General features: G+C 60.1%; 1 protein-coding gene across 1 annotated transcript; it reads right to left on the bottom strand.

The window, feature by feature from the left end:
- Positions 1–3,499: 3,499 nt before the first annotated feature.
- Positions 3,500–13,494, bottom strand: Stc2 (stanniocalcin 2). The gene is made up of 5 exons (XM_042672641.1): positions 13,344–13,494; positions 10,467–10,609; positions 6,934–7,145; positions 4,374–4,616; positions 3,500–3,740 (listed from the first exon to the last, which is right to left on the bottom strand). The coding sequence occupies exons 1-5, from the start codon at positions 13,492–13,494 to the stop codon at positions 3,500–3,502; spliced, it is 990 nt and encodes a 329-aa protein (XP_042528575.1).
- Between the last annotated feature and the right edge of the window lie 1,096 nt (positions 13,495–14,590).

A 14,590-nucleotide genomic window follows, 5' to 3' on the forward strand; every position in this document is an offset into this window, starting at 1 on the left:
TCCGGCTGGGTCTGTCTAACACCCTCAAGTCTGGTGGCCAGGTAAGCTCGGGCCGGGCAGCAGGCGGGTCTCCTCTCCCCCGTGACAGCCTTAGGCCTGGCTTTGATCGGGCGCCGCTGGAGGCCGAGTCTGGAGCTCCAAGGCCGGCCCGGGGCAGGAAGGCCAGGGAGACGCCGATCGCCAGCGAACCGGCCCGATGGCACAAGCAGAGCTGGGTGGCTCAAGGGGCAGAGCGCCAGCCTCGAGTGGAAGCAATGGAAAAGCTCAGGGCCAGCACTCAGGCCCCGAGTTCAAGACCCAGGACCGGCGGACACAGACAAGCAAAAGGACTCCACAATTCTGTGTTCTGTGTGCTTTTCTTTCCTCCCTCGTGTTAAAAACACTCTTTCCTATGTTCTGTAGTGTCAGCCCTGGGCTATAAATAAAGAGTAATAATTATCCTTTCCCTTGCACAAGTGGAGTGGTCAGGAGGGAATAGTAAGACACTGGTGTCTCGGGCGGTGCCTGGCCGAGAGCAGGCACACAGGAGTTCGAGCTCTGGGAAGGGGACCCTCCCCGGGGGCCACTCGACTGTTGGCACCTGCAGCTTCCCCAGAGACGGGGGCTCGCCAGGATCAGCTATTTACAGCTGTCCACTTACGACAATGTGGCTGCCGAAGCACCAGCCATCGATTCAAAACCCTTCTGAGTGTTTGGAGGCGTGACAATGTACCAGGGGGCCGATGTCATCATAGAAACACATAACCACCCTCAGCAAAGCCACGGGCTGCAAGTGTGAGATCAGAAGGGTTATCCAAACTGACGGCTAGGACTGCACGTGTGTGCAGTTCATTCATTCATTCACTAATTCACGCTCTGTGCCAGTCCTAGGGCTCAAACTCAAAGCCTGGGCTCTGCTATTTGAGCCACAGTTCCACTTCCAGCTTTTTGCTGGTTTGTTGGAGATTAAAGAGTCTCCCAGGGACTTTCCTGCCCAGGCTGGCTTTGAACCTGAATCATCAGATCTCAGCCTTCTGAGTAGCTGGGATGACAGGCGTGAGCCATTGTGGCCAGCTCAGCCCCCCACCTTTTTATTTCCCTTCCCACTTGAGTCTTGGGATTTGTTTCTTCTCAGAATCCTGGGCTATTTATTGCTACAAAGGAGAGATGTGTTCAGTTGAGACACGAGGTAAACACTGCAGCTTTATTTGGAGGCCACATCCTTCCTCGCCGGAAGGAATTTGTATGAAGGAGGGGGGGGCTGTTTTTAATGATGGCTTTGCTTATACTTGAAATCGTGTAAGCAAAGCTCGCGGGAACTTAAGTCGGTGGTGAGAAAAAACAAAACAAAATCATCAATAACAAAAAAAAACCTCCCTAAAACCCAACCACTCGACAATAAATACGATCACATGCATAGTCACGTGAAGAATTAGACTGAAACCTTTTTTTGGTGCTAGTCCTTGGGCTTGAACTCGGGGCTTGGGCCCTGCCCCTGAGCTTTTAGGCTTTTGGTGGCTCATGCCTGTCATCCTAGCTACTCAGGAGGCTGAGATCCGAGGATCACAGTTCAAAGCCAGCCAGGGCAGGAAAGTCCATGAGACTCTTATCTCCAATGACCCACCTGAAAATAGGAAATGAAGCTGTGGCTCAAAGTGGTAGAGTGCTAGCCTTGAGCTGCAGAGCTCAGAGACAGCGCTCAGGCCCTGAGTTCAAGCCCCATGAATGACAAAAAAAAAAAAAGAGAAAGAGGGCTGGGAAGGTGGCTCAGTGGTAGAGTGCTTGCCTTGTAGGCATGAGGCCCTGGGTTCAATTCCTCAGCACCACATAAGCAGAAAAAGCTGGAAGTGGCGCTGTGGCTCAAGTGGTAGAGGGCTCACCTTGAATTGAAGAGCCGAGGGACAGCGCCCAGGCCCAGAGTTCAGGCCCCAGGACCAGCCAAAAAAAAAAAAAAAGAAGGAAAAAGAAAAAAAGTCTCACAGACTTTCCTGCCCAGGCTGGCTTTGAATCCTGGTCCTTAAATCTCAGCCTCCTGAGTAGCTGGGATGACAGGCGTGAGCTAAGGGGGCTGGACTGTCTCTTCAGATGTTTGAAGAGGAAAAAAAAAGAAGAAAGAAATGCAATCAGCAGCATGAGAAATTATACCATGAGTCATTTTATGCCTTCGGAGTGGGGACACAAATAAATACAAATGAGGAATATTTACAAGAGACATAATGAAGATATCAGTAGGTGATAAAGAGATACATTTGCACACCAGGTAGGCACCAGTGAATGGTCAAGCCTGCAATTCAGAACATAACTGGTTTCTTTTTTGGTGCCAGTCCTGGGGCTTGAACTCAGGACCTCGGCTCTGTCCCTGAGTTTTGTTTTTTAATTCAAAGTTGGTGCTCTACCCCTTGAACCACAACTCCATTTCTGGGTGGTTGTTTTTTGGTAGTTCGTTGGAGATCAGAGTCTCATGGATTTCCCTGCCGGGGGCTGGCTTTCAACCATGATCCTCAGATCTCAAGCCTCCTGAGTAGCTGGGATGACAGGCGTGAGCTACAGACATGGTGCTGGATTCGTTTTGGAGTGACAAGCCCTGACCACGCCACAATGACCCAGGGCGGAGTGAAATCCACCTGATCTGCTTGCTACAACCCCCCCAGATCTTTCTAGATGTTTCTCCTGGGCCTGTCATTCACCCAACATCGTGGATGTGAGTGAGATTCAGGTTGGATTTCATTTTATTTCTCCCCCCCCTCCCACCCCCGTTTTGCATAGAAACACTGGCTAAGCTTCGGGAGACTTTTTGCCTTTAAAGCAAATCATTTAAGCCTGGATAAATTTAGCTTCAGGTTAACAAAGGCAGACAGGCAGGATGCATTTTTTTTTTTTCTCTTTTGGCTCGTACCTAGGGTAAGGGACAGCAAACAATGGCGTGTACGCCAGAGCTAGCTGGGTGTCTTGTGAAATAAAAAAAATGCACTGGGACGGAGCCCAGCTCTCATTGGAATGCTTTCGAGGCTCCGCTGGCAGAGGCGACAGCTCCCAAAGAAACCCTATGACCTGTCAAACTGAAAAAAAAAAGGTCGCATTTATAGAAAAAGCTGGTTAATGACCTCCCTAGTCTACAGAAACCTGCCCCGGGACGTCTGCCCATCTTTGGCTCCTATTAGGACACAGCAAGGAGAGAGCTGGACTGGATCGTGGAGGGGTGCCAGTCCTGCCCGAGGCTGGTGCTCTACCACCCGAGCCACACAGCCCCACCACTTTTCGCTGGTTCAATAAGAGAGAGAGGGAAGAGAAGGAGTCTCGGGATTTTCGGCCTCCAGGCTGGCCTCCCTCCGCGAGCCTCCGGCCTCAGCCTCCCAGGGAGCGAGGTCCACGCGTGCTTCCTGCTCTCTCTGCACCCCCCCCCCCCCCCGCCTTTGGTCTCTTTTAGCCCTGCTCTCTGTCCCTTAAGAGATTTCCAGAACTCCCCTGATGGCCAAGGCAGGCCAGAGAGCGAAACCCCCGGCGGGGGCAGCTGCCTGCCTCAGTTTCCCTCGGGGTCCCAGCTCTGCCTCAGGTGGGCACCGGCCACCGACAGGCCCCAGGGCACTAGCAACGGGGCCCCGGGCCGCCCGGCCTCCGCCGCGGGGAGCAGGGCCCCGGGCCTCCGGGCCTCCGCCGCGGGGAGCAGGGCCCCGGGCCTCCCGCCTGGCCTCCGCCGCGGGGAGCAGGGCCCCGGGCCTCCGGGCCTCCCGGCCTCCGCGCTCCGCTCCACAGCCACACAACTGCGGATGGGTAAACTAAGGAAACCCAGGAGAGGAGGCGGGCGAGGCGCAGTGGTTAAGGGAACACCCGGATCGACGGCTCAGAAAACGCACGCCCCCCCCCCAAGCAGCCCCGAACCCCAAGGTCACGGGCTGACCCCGAACCCCAAGGTCAGGGAGCGCAGCAGGCCTCACCCGCAGCCTGTCTCCATCCTTCCCGAATGGCGGGGCCCAGCGGGCCAGGGGCGGGGCCTATGCAGATGAAGGGGGACGGACCTATGCGGAGGAGGCGAGGCCCGTGGGTAGGCGGGGCTTATGCAGATGAGGGCCTGGGCAGACCTGGAAAGGGGGAGGGCCTGTTTGTGGATGGGGCGTGGCTTTACGGCAAGACGAGGGCGTGGCCTAAGCGCCTCGGCCCCTCCCACCGCCGCGGCCGCTCCTGCGGGAGTGCGGCCCTGGGCTCCGTCCGCGGAGGGCAGGGGGCGGAGTCACGCGTGCGTGGGGCGCCAGGTGGGGGGCATGCCAGCTCTCCGGTACCCAGAAGGCTCCGCGCGCGGCACCGTCCGACGACCCCTCCAACGGCAGCGGCTTCGGAACGTCCGTGGCCGGCGCCTGCGCGGGCGGGCGGGCGGGGCGTCCCTCTCGCCCTTTCACCTGGGCACATCCGGGTGCTCGGGTGGGCTCGGGCTGCCGCTCTGGGCCCGGGCGCCGCGGCCGGTCTCGGCGCTGCGGCCGGGGGGCGCCGTGGGCGGGCTCCGGACGGCCGAGGTGCAGAAGCCCAGGATGGAGCAGAGGCCGCCCCAGGCCTGCTCGCACTGCGCCTGCACGCTGTGGGTCACGGCCGCGCGCACCGCCTCCCCGCACGTCAGCAGCAGGTTCACCAGGTCCACGTAGGGTCTGGGGAGCAGAGAGAGCGCTGAGCGCGGGCCCGGGCCTGTCCTCCCCCCGGCTCCCCGGAGGCCGCGCGCGGAGGATCGGCCCGCGAGGCCAGGCCCGGGCCCGTCCCCCGGCTCCCCGGAGGCCGCGCGCGGAGGATCGGCCCGCGAGGCCAGGCCCGGGCCCGTCCCCCGGCTCCCCGGAGGCCGCGCGCGGAGGATCGGCCCGCGAGGCCAGGCCCGGGCCCGTCCCCCGGCTCCCCGGAGGCCGCGCGCGGAGGATCGGCCCGCGAGGCCAGGCCCGGGCCCGTCCCCCGGCTCCCCGGAGGCCGCGCGCGGAGGATCGGCCCGCGAGGCCAGGCCCGGGCCCGTCCCCCCGGCTCCCCGGAGGCCGCGCGCGGAGGATCGGCCCGCGAGGCCAGGCCCGGGCCCGTCCCCCGGCTCCCCGGAGGCCGCGCGCGGAGGATCGGCCCGCGAGGCCAGGCCCGGGCCCGCCCCCCGGAGGCCGCGCGGAGGATCGGCCCGCGAGGCCAGGCCCGGGCCCGTCCCCCGGAGGCCGCGCGCGGAGGATCGGCCCGCGAGGCCAGGCCCGGGCCTGTCCCCCAGCTCCCCGAAGGCCGTGCGCGGAGGATCGGCCCGCGAGGCCAGGCCCGGGCCCGTCCCCCGGCTCTCTCCGAGCGAAGGCTCGGCCCGCGAGGCCAGGCCCTGGCTGGGGCTCCGGGGCGCGGGTGCCAGCCGAGCCCAGGGGCAGCCCAGCGCGGGGCCTCGGGGAGCTCAGGCAGGAGCAGCCACCCAGGGCCTCCTGGACTCTCCCGCGCGGGGCTGCCTTTGAACCGCGATGAGTGGCTGGGATTACAGGCGTGAGATTCCCTTCGTTAGCTTCCCTTCCTCGCGGGAAGCGGCCTGAGCCGGCCGAAGCTGCACCCTGGGGGGGGGGGGGGAGCTGTATGGGAAGTTGCCAAAGCCAGTTCATCCAAGCCTCATTTTGGAGTTGGCATGGCGCCCACAGAAGCTGCAGGCCGGGCCTGTGAGTGATGACAAAAACCAGCTTGCTCAATTGGGTGTCAGCGAGCCCAAAGGATTCCCAAAAATGCGCAGGGGTGGGGTGGGGGGCGCTCTGTGTCCCAGACTCCAACAAAGCCCCGCAGCCTGCCAGCCCCCCACAGCCAGGAAGCAGGCGGGGGCGGGGCTCACCGCGAAGATCACCCGATGTTTGGGGGGCGGGTAGAAGGGGGTTCGGGTAGAGAACGGACGGGAGCCGGGGCGGCGGCGGCTCTGAGATCAGGAGACGGTGGTTCGAAGCCAGCCTGGGGCGGGAAAGTCCGCCAGCCTCTTATCTGCAGTGAACCAGCTAAAAAAGCCAAAAGGGAGGCCGTGGCTCAAGGGACAGAGCGCAGTCCTTGGGGAGTGTGAACCAATTCAGAGTGTGGGGCCCCGAGTTCAAATCCGGGTACCAGCACAACACCAAAAGCAAAACAAACAAACAAGTGGAGGAAGGAACCCACATTCACTTGAAAACGAGCCAGGAAAGCACGCGTGCAGCTTTGCTGAACCCCCAAGGAAAAAACCCAACGGTCCTCACTGCATGGAGTCCAGCCTCCACGGGCAGGCCTCCCCTGCCTGCCTCCAGGGGCCTCCAAGGCTGCCTCCCTGCAGGCCAGTTACTCCTTTTTTGGGGGTGGGGTGGGACCCAGTCCTGGGGCTTGAACTCGGCCTGGGCGCTGTCCTGGAGCGGCTTTTGCTCCAGGCGCCACTTCTGGCTCTTTCTGTGTAGGTGGTGGTGAGGAATCGAACCCGGGGCCTCACCTAGACTCTACCGCGGCGCCCCGCCCCCCACTCGGCCCCGCCCTGGCCTCCAGCCCCGCCCCCACCCGGCCCCGCCCTGGCCTCCGGCCCCGCCCCACAGCCCCGCCCCTGCCCTGGCCTCCGGCCCCGCCCCTGCCCTGGCCTCAGGCCCCGCCCCCGTCCCCGCCCCCCTGGCCCCACCCCGCAGCCCCGCCCCCGCCGCCCCGCCCCTGCCCCGCCCCCGCCTCCGGCCCCGCCCCACAGGCCCGCCCCTGCCTCCAGCCCCGCCCCTGCCCTGGCCTCAGGCCCCGCCCCCGCCGGCCCCGCCCTGGCCTCCAGCCCCGCCCCCCACCCGGCCCCGCCCTGGCCTCCGGCCCCGCCCCGAAGTCCCACCCGGCCCCGCCCCCGCCTTAGGCCCCGCCCTGGCCCCACCCCGCAGCCCCGCCCCTGCCTCCGGCCCCGCCCTGCCCCCGCGGCCCCGCCCTGGCCTCAGGCCCCGCCCCCGTCCCCACCCCGCGGCCCCGCCCCCGCGGCCCCGCCCCCGCCGCACTCACTCCTGGAGCAGCAGGTCCTTGAAGTGGATCATCTCCACCATGACGCGGATGTTGTCCTGGGCGGCGGCGCACAGGTCGTGCTTGAGGTAGCACTCGCGCTGCAGCTGGAACACCATCTCCTTGATGGCCGGACACTTGCGGCTGATGCAGCCGAACCGGTGGCGCAGGGCGTGGGCCTTGCACCGGAGCGCGTCTTTGATGAAGGACTTGCCCTGCGGAACGCGCGAGGGGAGAGGGGCTGGGATGCGCGCGCACGCATGCATGCATGCATACACACGCGCACACACACAGACACACGCGCGCAGACACGCACGCACGCACACATGCACACGCACAGACACACGCACGCGCGCACACACGTGCACACATACATGCACACAGACACACACGCGCGCACAGACTTAAACTCAGGCCCCAGGCGCGGTCCTTACACTTTTTCATCCCGAAGGCTGGCGCTCTACCACTTGCACCACAACTCCACTTTTGGCTTTTTTTGTGACCCATGGGAGAGGAAATCTCAAGAGCATCCTGCATAGGCTGGTTTGAACTCCCGATCCTTAGATCTCCAGCCTCCTGATCCGTTAGAGTGGCAGGTGTAAACCGTTGAAATCCAAATTGGATTTTTTTTTGGTCAGTTGTGGGGCTTGAACTCGGGGACTAGGCGTTGGCCCTGAGCCTGTTTGCTGAAGGTTAGCACTTTACTACCTGACCCACAGCTCTACTTCTGGCCCTGGCGCTTGAACTCAGGGCCTGGGTGCTGTCCCTGAGCTTCCTTTGCCAAGGTTAGCGCTCTACCACTTGATCACTTGGGCCACAAGCGCCATTTCTGGCTTTTTCTGTGTCTGTGGTACTGAGGAATCGAACCCAGGGCTTCATGCATGCTAAGCAAGCACTCTACCACTGAGCCACCTGCCCAGCCCCTGGCTTTTTTTTTTTCCCCCCATGGTTCATTAGAGATGAAGTCTCACGGATTTTTCTTGTCTGGGCTGGCTTTGAACTGCCATCCTTAGACATCAGCCTCCTGAGTAGGTAGCTAGGATGACAGGCACAAGCCAAGGCCACCTGAATGGATTAAAAAAAGAGGGGTGGGGCTGGGAAGGCGGCTTAGTGGTAGAGTGCTTGCCTAGCATGCATGAAGTCCTGGGTTCGATTCCTCAGTACCACAGACACAGAAAAAGCCAGAAGTGGTGCTGTGGCTCAAGTGGTAGAGCGCTAGCCTTGAGCTGAAGAAGGTTAGGGACAGCGCCCAGGCCCTGAGTTCAAGCCCCAGGACTGGCACCTAAAATAAGGAAAAGAAATTGGAAACCCCGCCTTCAATGGCTATCCTTCGTCAGTGATAGGCTGTGGTCAGGTTGACACAGCCCCGAAGGACGCTGGCTCTGTGCCCTGGCAGATGCACCTCCTTCCTCTCCAGCTGGATGTGTCTTTCCTGGGCCTTTGGCTCACGCCTGTCATCCTAGCTACTCAGGAGGCTGAGGTCTGAGGATCGCGGTTCAAAGCCAGCCCAGTGAGGAAAATCTGTGAGACTCTGATTGCCAATGGACCTGCAGCAAGCTCAAAGTGGAGCTGTGGTTCAAATGGTCGAGCACCAGCCTTGATCGAAAAAAAAAGGTAAGGGACAACACTCCAGCGCTGAATTCAAATCCCAGGACTGACACAGAGCTAGGAGGGCTCGGTCTTTGTGCCCCAAGTTCACACCTGTCTCTACCCATCCTCTGAGGGGGCGGGGGACATTCTTTGCCTTTAAACTTTTGGGGCCCTAAGGATTACGGCCTCTGAAAGGCTCACCTGGCCTCCAGCCGGAACTACCCAAATGACTGTCCCCCTGCATCTGTGGGCGAAGCCCAAGCATGCCAGCTACACACCTGGCCCACGATTCTCTTATCTTGTAGAGGCAAAGTTACACTTTCCTGTCCAAGCTGGCCTCAAACTGTGATCCTCAGATCCTGGCCTCCTCTAAGTAGCTGGGATTACAGGCTTGAGTCATTAGCTCCCTATGTGTTTCTAGTTTCCCTATGTGTGCCTCACCTGACTTTATGTATTTTGTGTTGGTACTGGGGCTTGAACTCAGGGCCTTAAGCTCTCCCATAGCCTTTTCTGCTCAAGGCTTCAGTGAGCCACAGGTCCACTTCTAGCTCTCTGGTGATTAATTGGAGATAGGAGTCTCTTGGGGGCTGGGAAGGTGGCTCAGTGGTAGAGTGCTTGTCTTGCATGCCTGAGGCCCTGGGTTTGATTCCTCAGCACCCCATAAGCAGAAAAAGCCAGAAGTGGTGCTGTGGCTCAAGTGGTAGAGTGCTAGCCTTGAGCTGAAGAGCTGAGAGACAGCACCCAGGCCCAGAGTTCAGGCCCTATGACCAACCAAAAAAATCAAAAAAGTCTCATGGGCTTTTTTCCTGTACTGGCTTCAAACCATGATCCTCAGATCTCAGCCTCCTGAGCAGCTGGGATGACAGGTGAGTCATGAGTGCCTGCCCCTGACACATTTATTACATATGGCAAAAGGAAAATATGGAATGTGAGACCCAGTTATGATTTTTGAATGTTTAGATTTGGAGACAAGAGTCTGCTAACTGAGAAATAATCAACGTTCTCCGAGAGAGGCTGATGCACGATGAAGTCGATTTTTTGTTTTCCTTTGGTGCCAGTACTGGGGCTTGAACTCAGGGCCTGTCCTCTGAGTTTTCTTTTTCAAGGTTGCGGTTCTACCACTGGAGCCACACCTCCACTTCTGGCTTTTTGCTGGTTCACTGGTGATACCAATCTCCTGAACTTTTCTGCCTGGGCTGGCCTCAAACTGTGATCCTCAGATCTCAGCCTCCTGAGTAGCTAGGATGACAGGCATGAGCCACCAGCACCCGGCTGTTGAAGTCTTTAGATGTAAGAATTTCTGGATTGCAGTGTGTACAGCGGATGAGGTGGGGGTCCTTATCTCTGCTCCTATGGTCTACCACCCCTAATCAATTAGGCTTTGAAGACTGAATTCTGGGGGACCAGACTCTTAAGCATTTACAGTGATTTTTTGTTGTTGTTGGTCATGGGGCTTGAACTCAGGGCCTGGGTGCTGTCCCTCAACTGTTTTGCTCTGGGCTAACACTCTACCACTTTGAGGCACAGCTCTACTTCTGGTTTTCTGGTGGTTCATTAGAGATAAGAGTCTCATGGATTTTTCCTGCCCTGCCTGGCTTTGAACTGCTGGCTCCAGCTGGCTTCAAAGCTGGATCCTCAGATCTCAGCCTCCTGAGTCGCTAGGATGATAGGTGTGCACCAGCAGTGTTGGCTTTTACTGTGATTTTGATGTCTAGCCTGCCCAGCTGTACAGACACAACCAAAGAAGATGGCGAGACCCTTAACATCGGACAGCTCTCAGAACTTTCTAGAAAATCCAATCTTTCCAATGACTATTTCCAATGCAGATCAAGATGCATTGGGTTTGTTAATGGACGTGTTGAATTGAAATCTCTTTGTACAACTACTTAAAACAGTCATAATAATCAAGACATATTTTTGTGATCTATGGAGTTTTTTTTTTTTACCTGGGCATCGAATTTTCCAGCGTTGTGCAGAAACGTCATGCAAATCCCCTGCAAGCCCCGAATCTCACACGAATTATTCTCAAAACATTCAAAGACGCCACACCCCACATCGCCTGCGTTGACCAAACACCGCTGAATCTCCGCTGCAAGGAAAAGGACACGGAAGTACATTCAAATATATGCAAATGACATGCAAATATATGCAAAACCCACATCCACGCTATGACACGCACATAGAAAGTTAGCAAGGGCTGGTGGCTCATGACTTGTCATCTGAGCTGCGCAAGAGGCTGAGATCTGCAGATTGAGGTTTGAAGCCAGCTGGAGTCAAGAAAGTCCCTGAGACTCTTATGTCCAATTAATTACCCCCAACCTGGAAGTGGAGCTGTGGCTCAAGTGGTAGAGCACTAGCTTTATGCAAAGATTTCAGGGACAGTGCCCAGGCCTTGAACTGAAGGCCCAAGACTGGCATGTGTGTGCATACATGCACACACACACACACACAAACACACACAAAGCAAGAAAAAAAGAAAAGTTAGCAAGAACTCATGGGAAAATTAAGGGGGGAGATTAATAAAAACTCTGTGGTCTAAAATTTTGACTACTACTCATGAGAACGTTAATATGTGTAGTTATTTGCAAAAATTAGCCCCAAAAAAGTCACAATTGAAAGAGACTCTTCTCCTTTGTGTTTTTATTTTTTGGTGTTGATCCTGGGGCTTGAACTCAGGGCCTGGGTGCTGTCCCTTGAGCTTTTCCACCCAAGGCTGGTGCTCTACCTTTTAAGCCACACCTTCACTTCTGGCTTTTCGGGTGGTTTATTGGCCGTAAGAGTCTTACAGACTTTCCTGTCCAGAGTTGGCTTCGAACTGTGATCCTCAGATCTCGGCCTCCTGCATAGCAGGGATTATAGGCGTGAGCCACTGTACCCTGACTCCTTCCTTGTTTTATAAAGTAGGTGTGGGAATACTTGGTTGGAGAGGTCGAAAAATAATAATGTCAGGTCTTTAAACCACAGACAAAAATAAGACTTTGGGGACAAAGACTGTATTCGTCAAGGAGAAGGAGACTTCTGCCATCAAACCCAGCCATTTCCTTCCTGACCCCCCGAAAGGAGACCGGCCTAAAAGGCACCTAAAAATGATTCAACACCTAAAAATCAAAACAAAATTCCTATTAAGGCAGTGTCTCCAAACCATCCACATTAAAAATACCAGGCTAGGGAAGCGAGCTGTGGTATTCACAGGGCTGGGGTGGGGGGGTGGAGACTGGGGGGGGGGCTAGCCAGGCCACCAGTGAGATACGCCCCCCTCTCCTTTTAAATTTAGGGATCTGGTGGTGGTGGTGTGTGTGTTTGGGGGGGGGGGTTCCCTAGCTTCTCCAGGTGGAAGGGTGGCCATCCTGGTGCAGAAAGGAGGAGACAGCCCTGGGGGAATGAACTGTCAGGGTTGGCCTAGCTTCCCCCCCCCCCCCAATTTTCTGACTTAAGCCGACCACAAAATTACATCAGAAAAGTACATTTTGGGAGGAGGGCGGGGTCGGAGTTTGAAAAACGGGCCTTCAGCTGAGGAGAGTGTGTGTGTGTGTGGGGGGGTGGATTTGTGGGGGGAGTCCCTGGGTGCAGGGGGGGGCTCAGGCTGCAGCTCCACAGATGAGGGTCGGGCTGGGGGGGCCTGGTGGAGGCTCCAAGGTGTCTGCATGCGTGAGATCGCACGACCCCCCCATCCCCCAAATACAACCGGGGTACGGGGGGGGGGCTGCAGAGCCAAGGATGCGGGTGCTGCGGCAGGGGGCGGGCGGAGAAACTTCTAGATATCAGAGCAAAGTTCTGGGGTGTCAGGCACCTTTTTTGGGGGGAGGGGCCGGCCAATGGGAGGCGAAGTTCCCGGCTTGTGAGTGTGGGGGGGTGTGGGGTGTGGGGGGACGGTACAGGATGTCAGCCCGGTTCCGGGGGTGTCGCCCCTCGGCGCTGGCCTGGAGGATCGGGGTCCCTCACCACCCCGAGGGTCACCCCCAAACCCGAGGGGGGCGGTGACAAGTCCCAGGGAGGTTTCACCACCGGCGGCGGGCGAGCACGTGCGGGGTGCGGGCGCCGCTCCCGGGGCCCCCCAGTCCGCGCGGCCCACGGGGGGCGGGGGTCACCCCGAGTCCGCATGACCCACGGGGGTAAAGGGGTCACCCCGAGTCCGCGTGGCCCACGGGGGGCGGGGGTCACCCCGAGTCCGCATGACCCACGGGGGTAAAGGGGTCACCCCGAGTCCGCATGAACCACGGGGGGACGGGGGTCCCCCGAGTCTGCGCGGCCCACGGGGGGCGGGGATCCCCTGAGTCTGCGCGGCCCACGGGGGGCGGGGATCCCCCCGAGTCCGCATGACCCACGGGGTCGGGGGTCCCCCCGAGACCGCGCGGCCCACAGGGGTCCCGGGTTCCCCGAATCCGCGCGCGGGGCCCGTGGCCCCCCGTCCTCCGTCCCCGCACCCCGTCCCCGCACCGGCTCCACGCACCCGGTCCCCGCACCCCTGTCCCCGCACCCCCGCACCCCGTCCCCCGTCCCCGCACCCCGTCCCCGCACCCCGCACCCCGTCCCCGCACCCCGCACCCCGTCCCCGCACCCCGCACCCCCGTCCCCCGTCCCCGCACCCCGTCCCCGCACCCCGTCCCCGCACCCCGTCCCCCGTCCCCGCACCCCGTCCCCGCACCCCGTCCCCCGTCCCCGCACCCCGTCCCCCGTCCCCGCACCCCGTCCCCGCACCCCGTCCCCCGTCCCCGCACCCCGTCCCCGCACCCCGTCCCCGCACCCCGTCCCCCGTCCCCGCACCCCGTCCCCCGTCCCCGCACCCCGTCCCCCGTCCCCGCACCCCGTCCCCGCACCCGTACCTGTGTTCTGCAGGGACAGGCGGCCCTTCTGCGGGGCGCCGCGCTCGGGGGGCCCGTCGGGGGCGCTGGTGGCGCCGGTGCCCGCCGCGGGGTCGAGGGTGGCCAGCAGCAGCGCCAGGGTCGCGCAGGGGCCCAGCCGCCCGGCGCGCATGGCGCCGGGGTCCCGCGCTGCTTCCGCGCCGCCCGCCCGCCCCGCCGCGCGGCCGGATCTCCGCGGGCCCCGGGGCCCCGGTGCCCGGCGCCGCCCCGCCCCCGCCCGCGCCCCCCCGCCCCGCGGCCCGCGGAGAGCCACGTGACCCGGCCGTGCGCCGCCGCCAGTGCCGGGCCGCGGCCGCGCCGGGCTTCAAATAGCCGCGCAAGCTCCGCTGTCAGCCGGGTGAAGGAGACGAGCAGGTGTTGTCCCGGCCGCTGGGCCAATCAGGCGCCGCCGCCGCCGTGACGTCGGCGCCGGGGGCGGGGCCGAGGCCGGGCCTCCCGCGGCGGGGGGAGCGGCGCTCTTCCCCCGGCCCCCCCCCCACCTGGGCGCGAGAGCGCTGGGGACGCGGGGGGGGGGGGGGGGGGAGGGGGGAGAGGGAGGGGGGAGGGCGGGGGGCAGGGGGGAGGGCAGGAAGAGGGGAGTGGGGGCACACGTAAGCTAAGGAAATAAATAGTAAAGCGAGATGGAGGTAAAGTGAGCTAGTAAAATAAGATAACGTGAAATAGTAAACTAAGATCGAAAGCAGATAAAGTAAAATGAAACGGTAAAACAAAGTAAGGTAAAATGACATAGTAAAATAAGGCAAAAGAAAGGGAAACAAAATAAGGCAAAATAAAATCAAGCAAAAAGCAAGTAAAATCAAGGCAGAACACAGCTTCTCCAGGCAAGGATCCAATTCAGCTGCTGACCCTCTCTGGTCCCAGGTTTGCACCTGGCTTGGTTAAGGATTTTGTGAGATTTCCCCAGGCCCGGATAGATTCAGACTAACATCTGGCCATATAGGGGGCCACTGGGCATTAACAACAACAACAGCAGCAGTAACAGTAAACAGCTTAAAGCCAGATGCAGATGGCTCACTAGAATCCCAGCTCCTCAGGAGGCTGAGAGCTGAGGATCCCAGTTGGAGGCCACCCCAGGCAGGAAAGTCCCGGTGAGATTCTTATCTCCAATGACCCAACAAAGAAAAAAAGCCAGAGCTATGGCTTAAGGGGTAGAGCGCCAGCCAGCCTTGAGGGGAAAAATTCAGGAACAGCACCCAGGCCTTGAGTTC

Source organism: Dipodomys spectabilis, unplaced genomic scaffold (assembly GCF_019054845.1).
Source record: "Dipodomys spectabilis isolate Male_0828 unplaced genomic scaffold, ASM1905484v1 ptg000745l, whole genome shotgun sequence".
NCBI classification, from domain to species: Eukaryota; Metazoa; Chordata; class Mammalia; order Rodentia; family Heteromyidae; genus Dipodomys; species Dipodomys spectabilis.

Bases quoted from the DNA above. Each gene is read 5' to 3' on its own strand.
- Stc2 (XM_042672641.1), bottom strand. From the start codon at position 13,494: ATGCGCGCCGGGCGGCTGGGCCCCTGCGCGACCCTGGCGCTGCTGCTG. The intron at 10,610-13,343 runs GTACGGGTGCGG...TTTTCCTTGCAG, and splicing joins CCTGTCCCTGCAGAACACAG to CGGAGATTCAGCGGTGTTTG. The intron at 4,617-6,933 runs GTGAGTGCGGCG...TCTGCTCCCCAG, and splicing joins AAGGACCTGCTGCTCCAGGA to ACCCTACGTGGACCTGGTGA.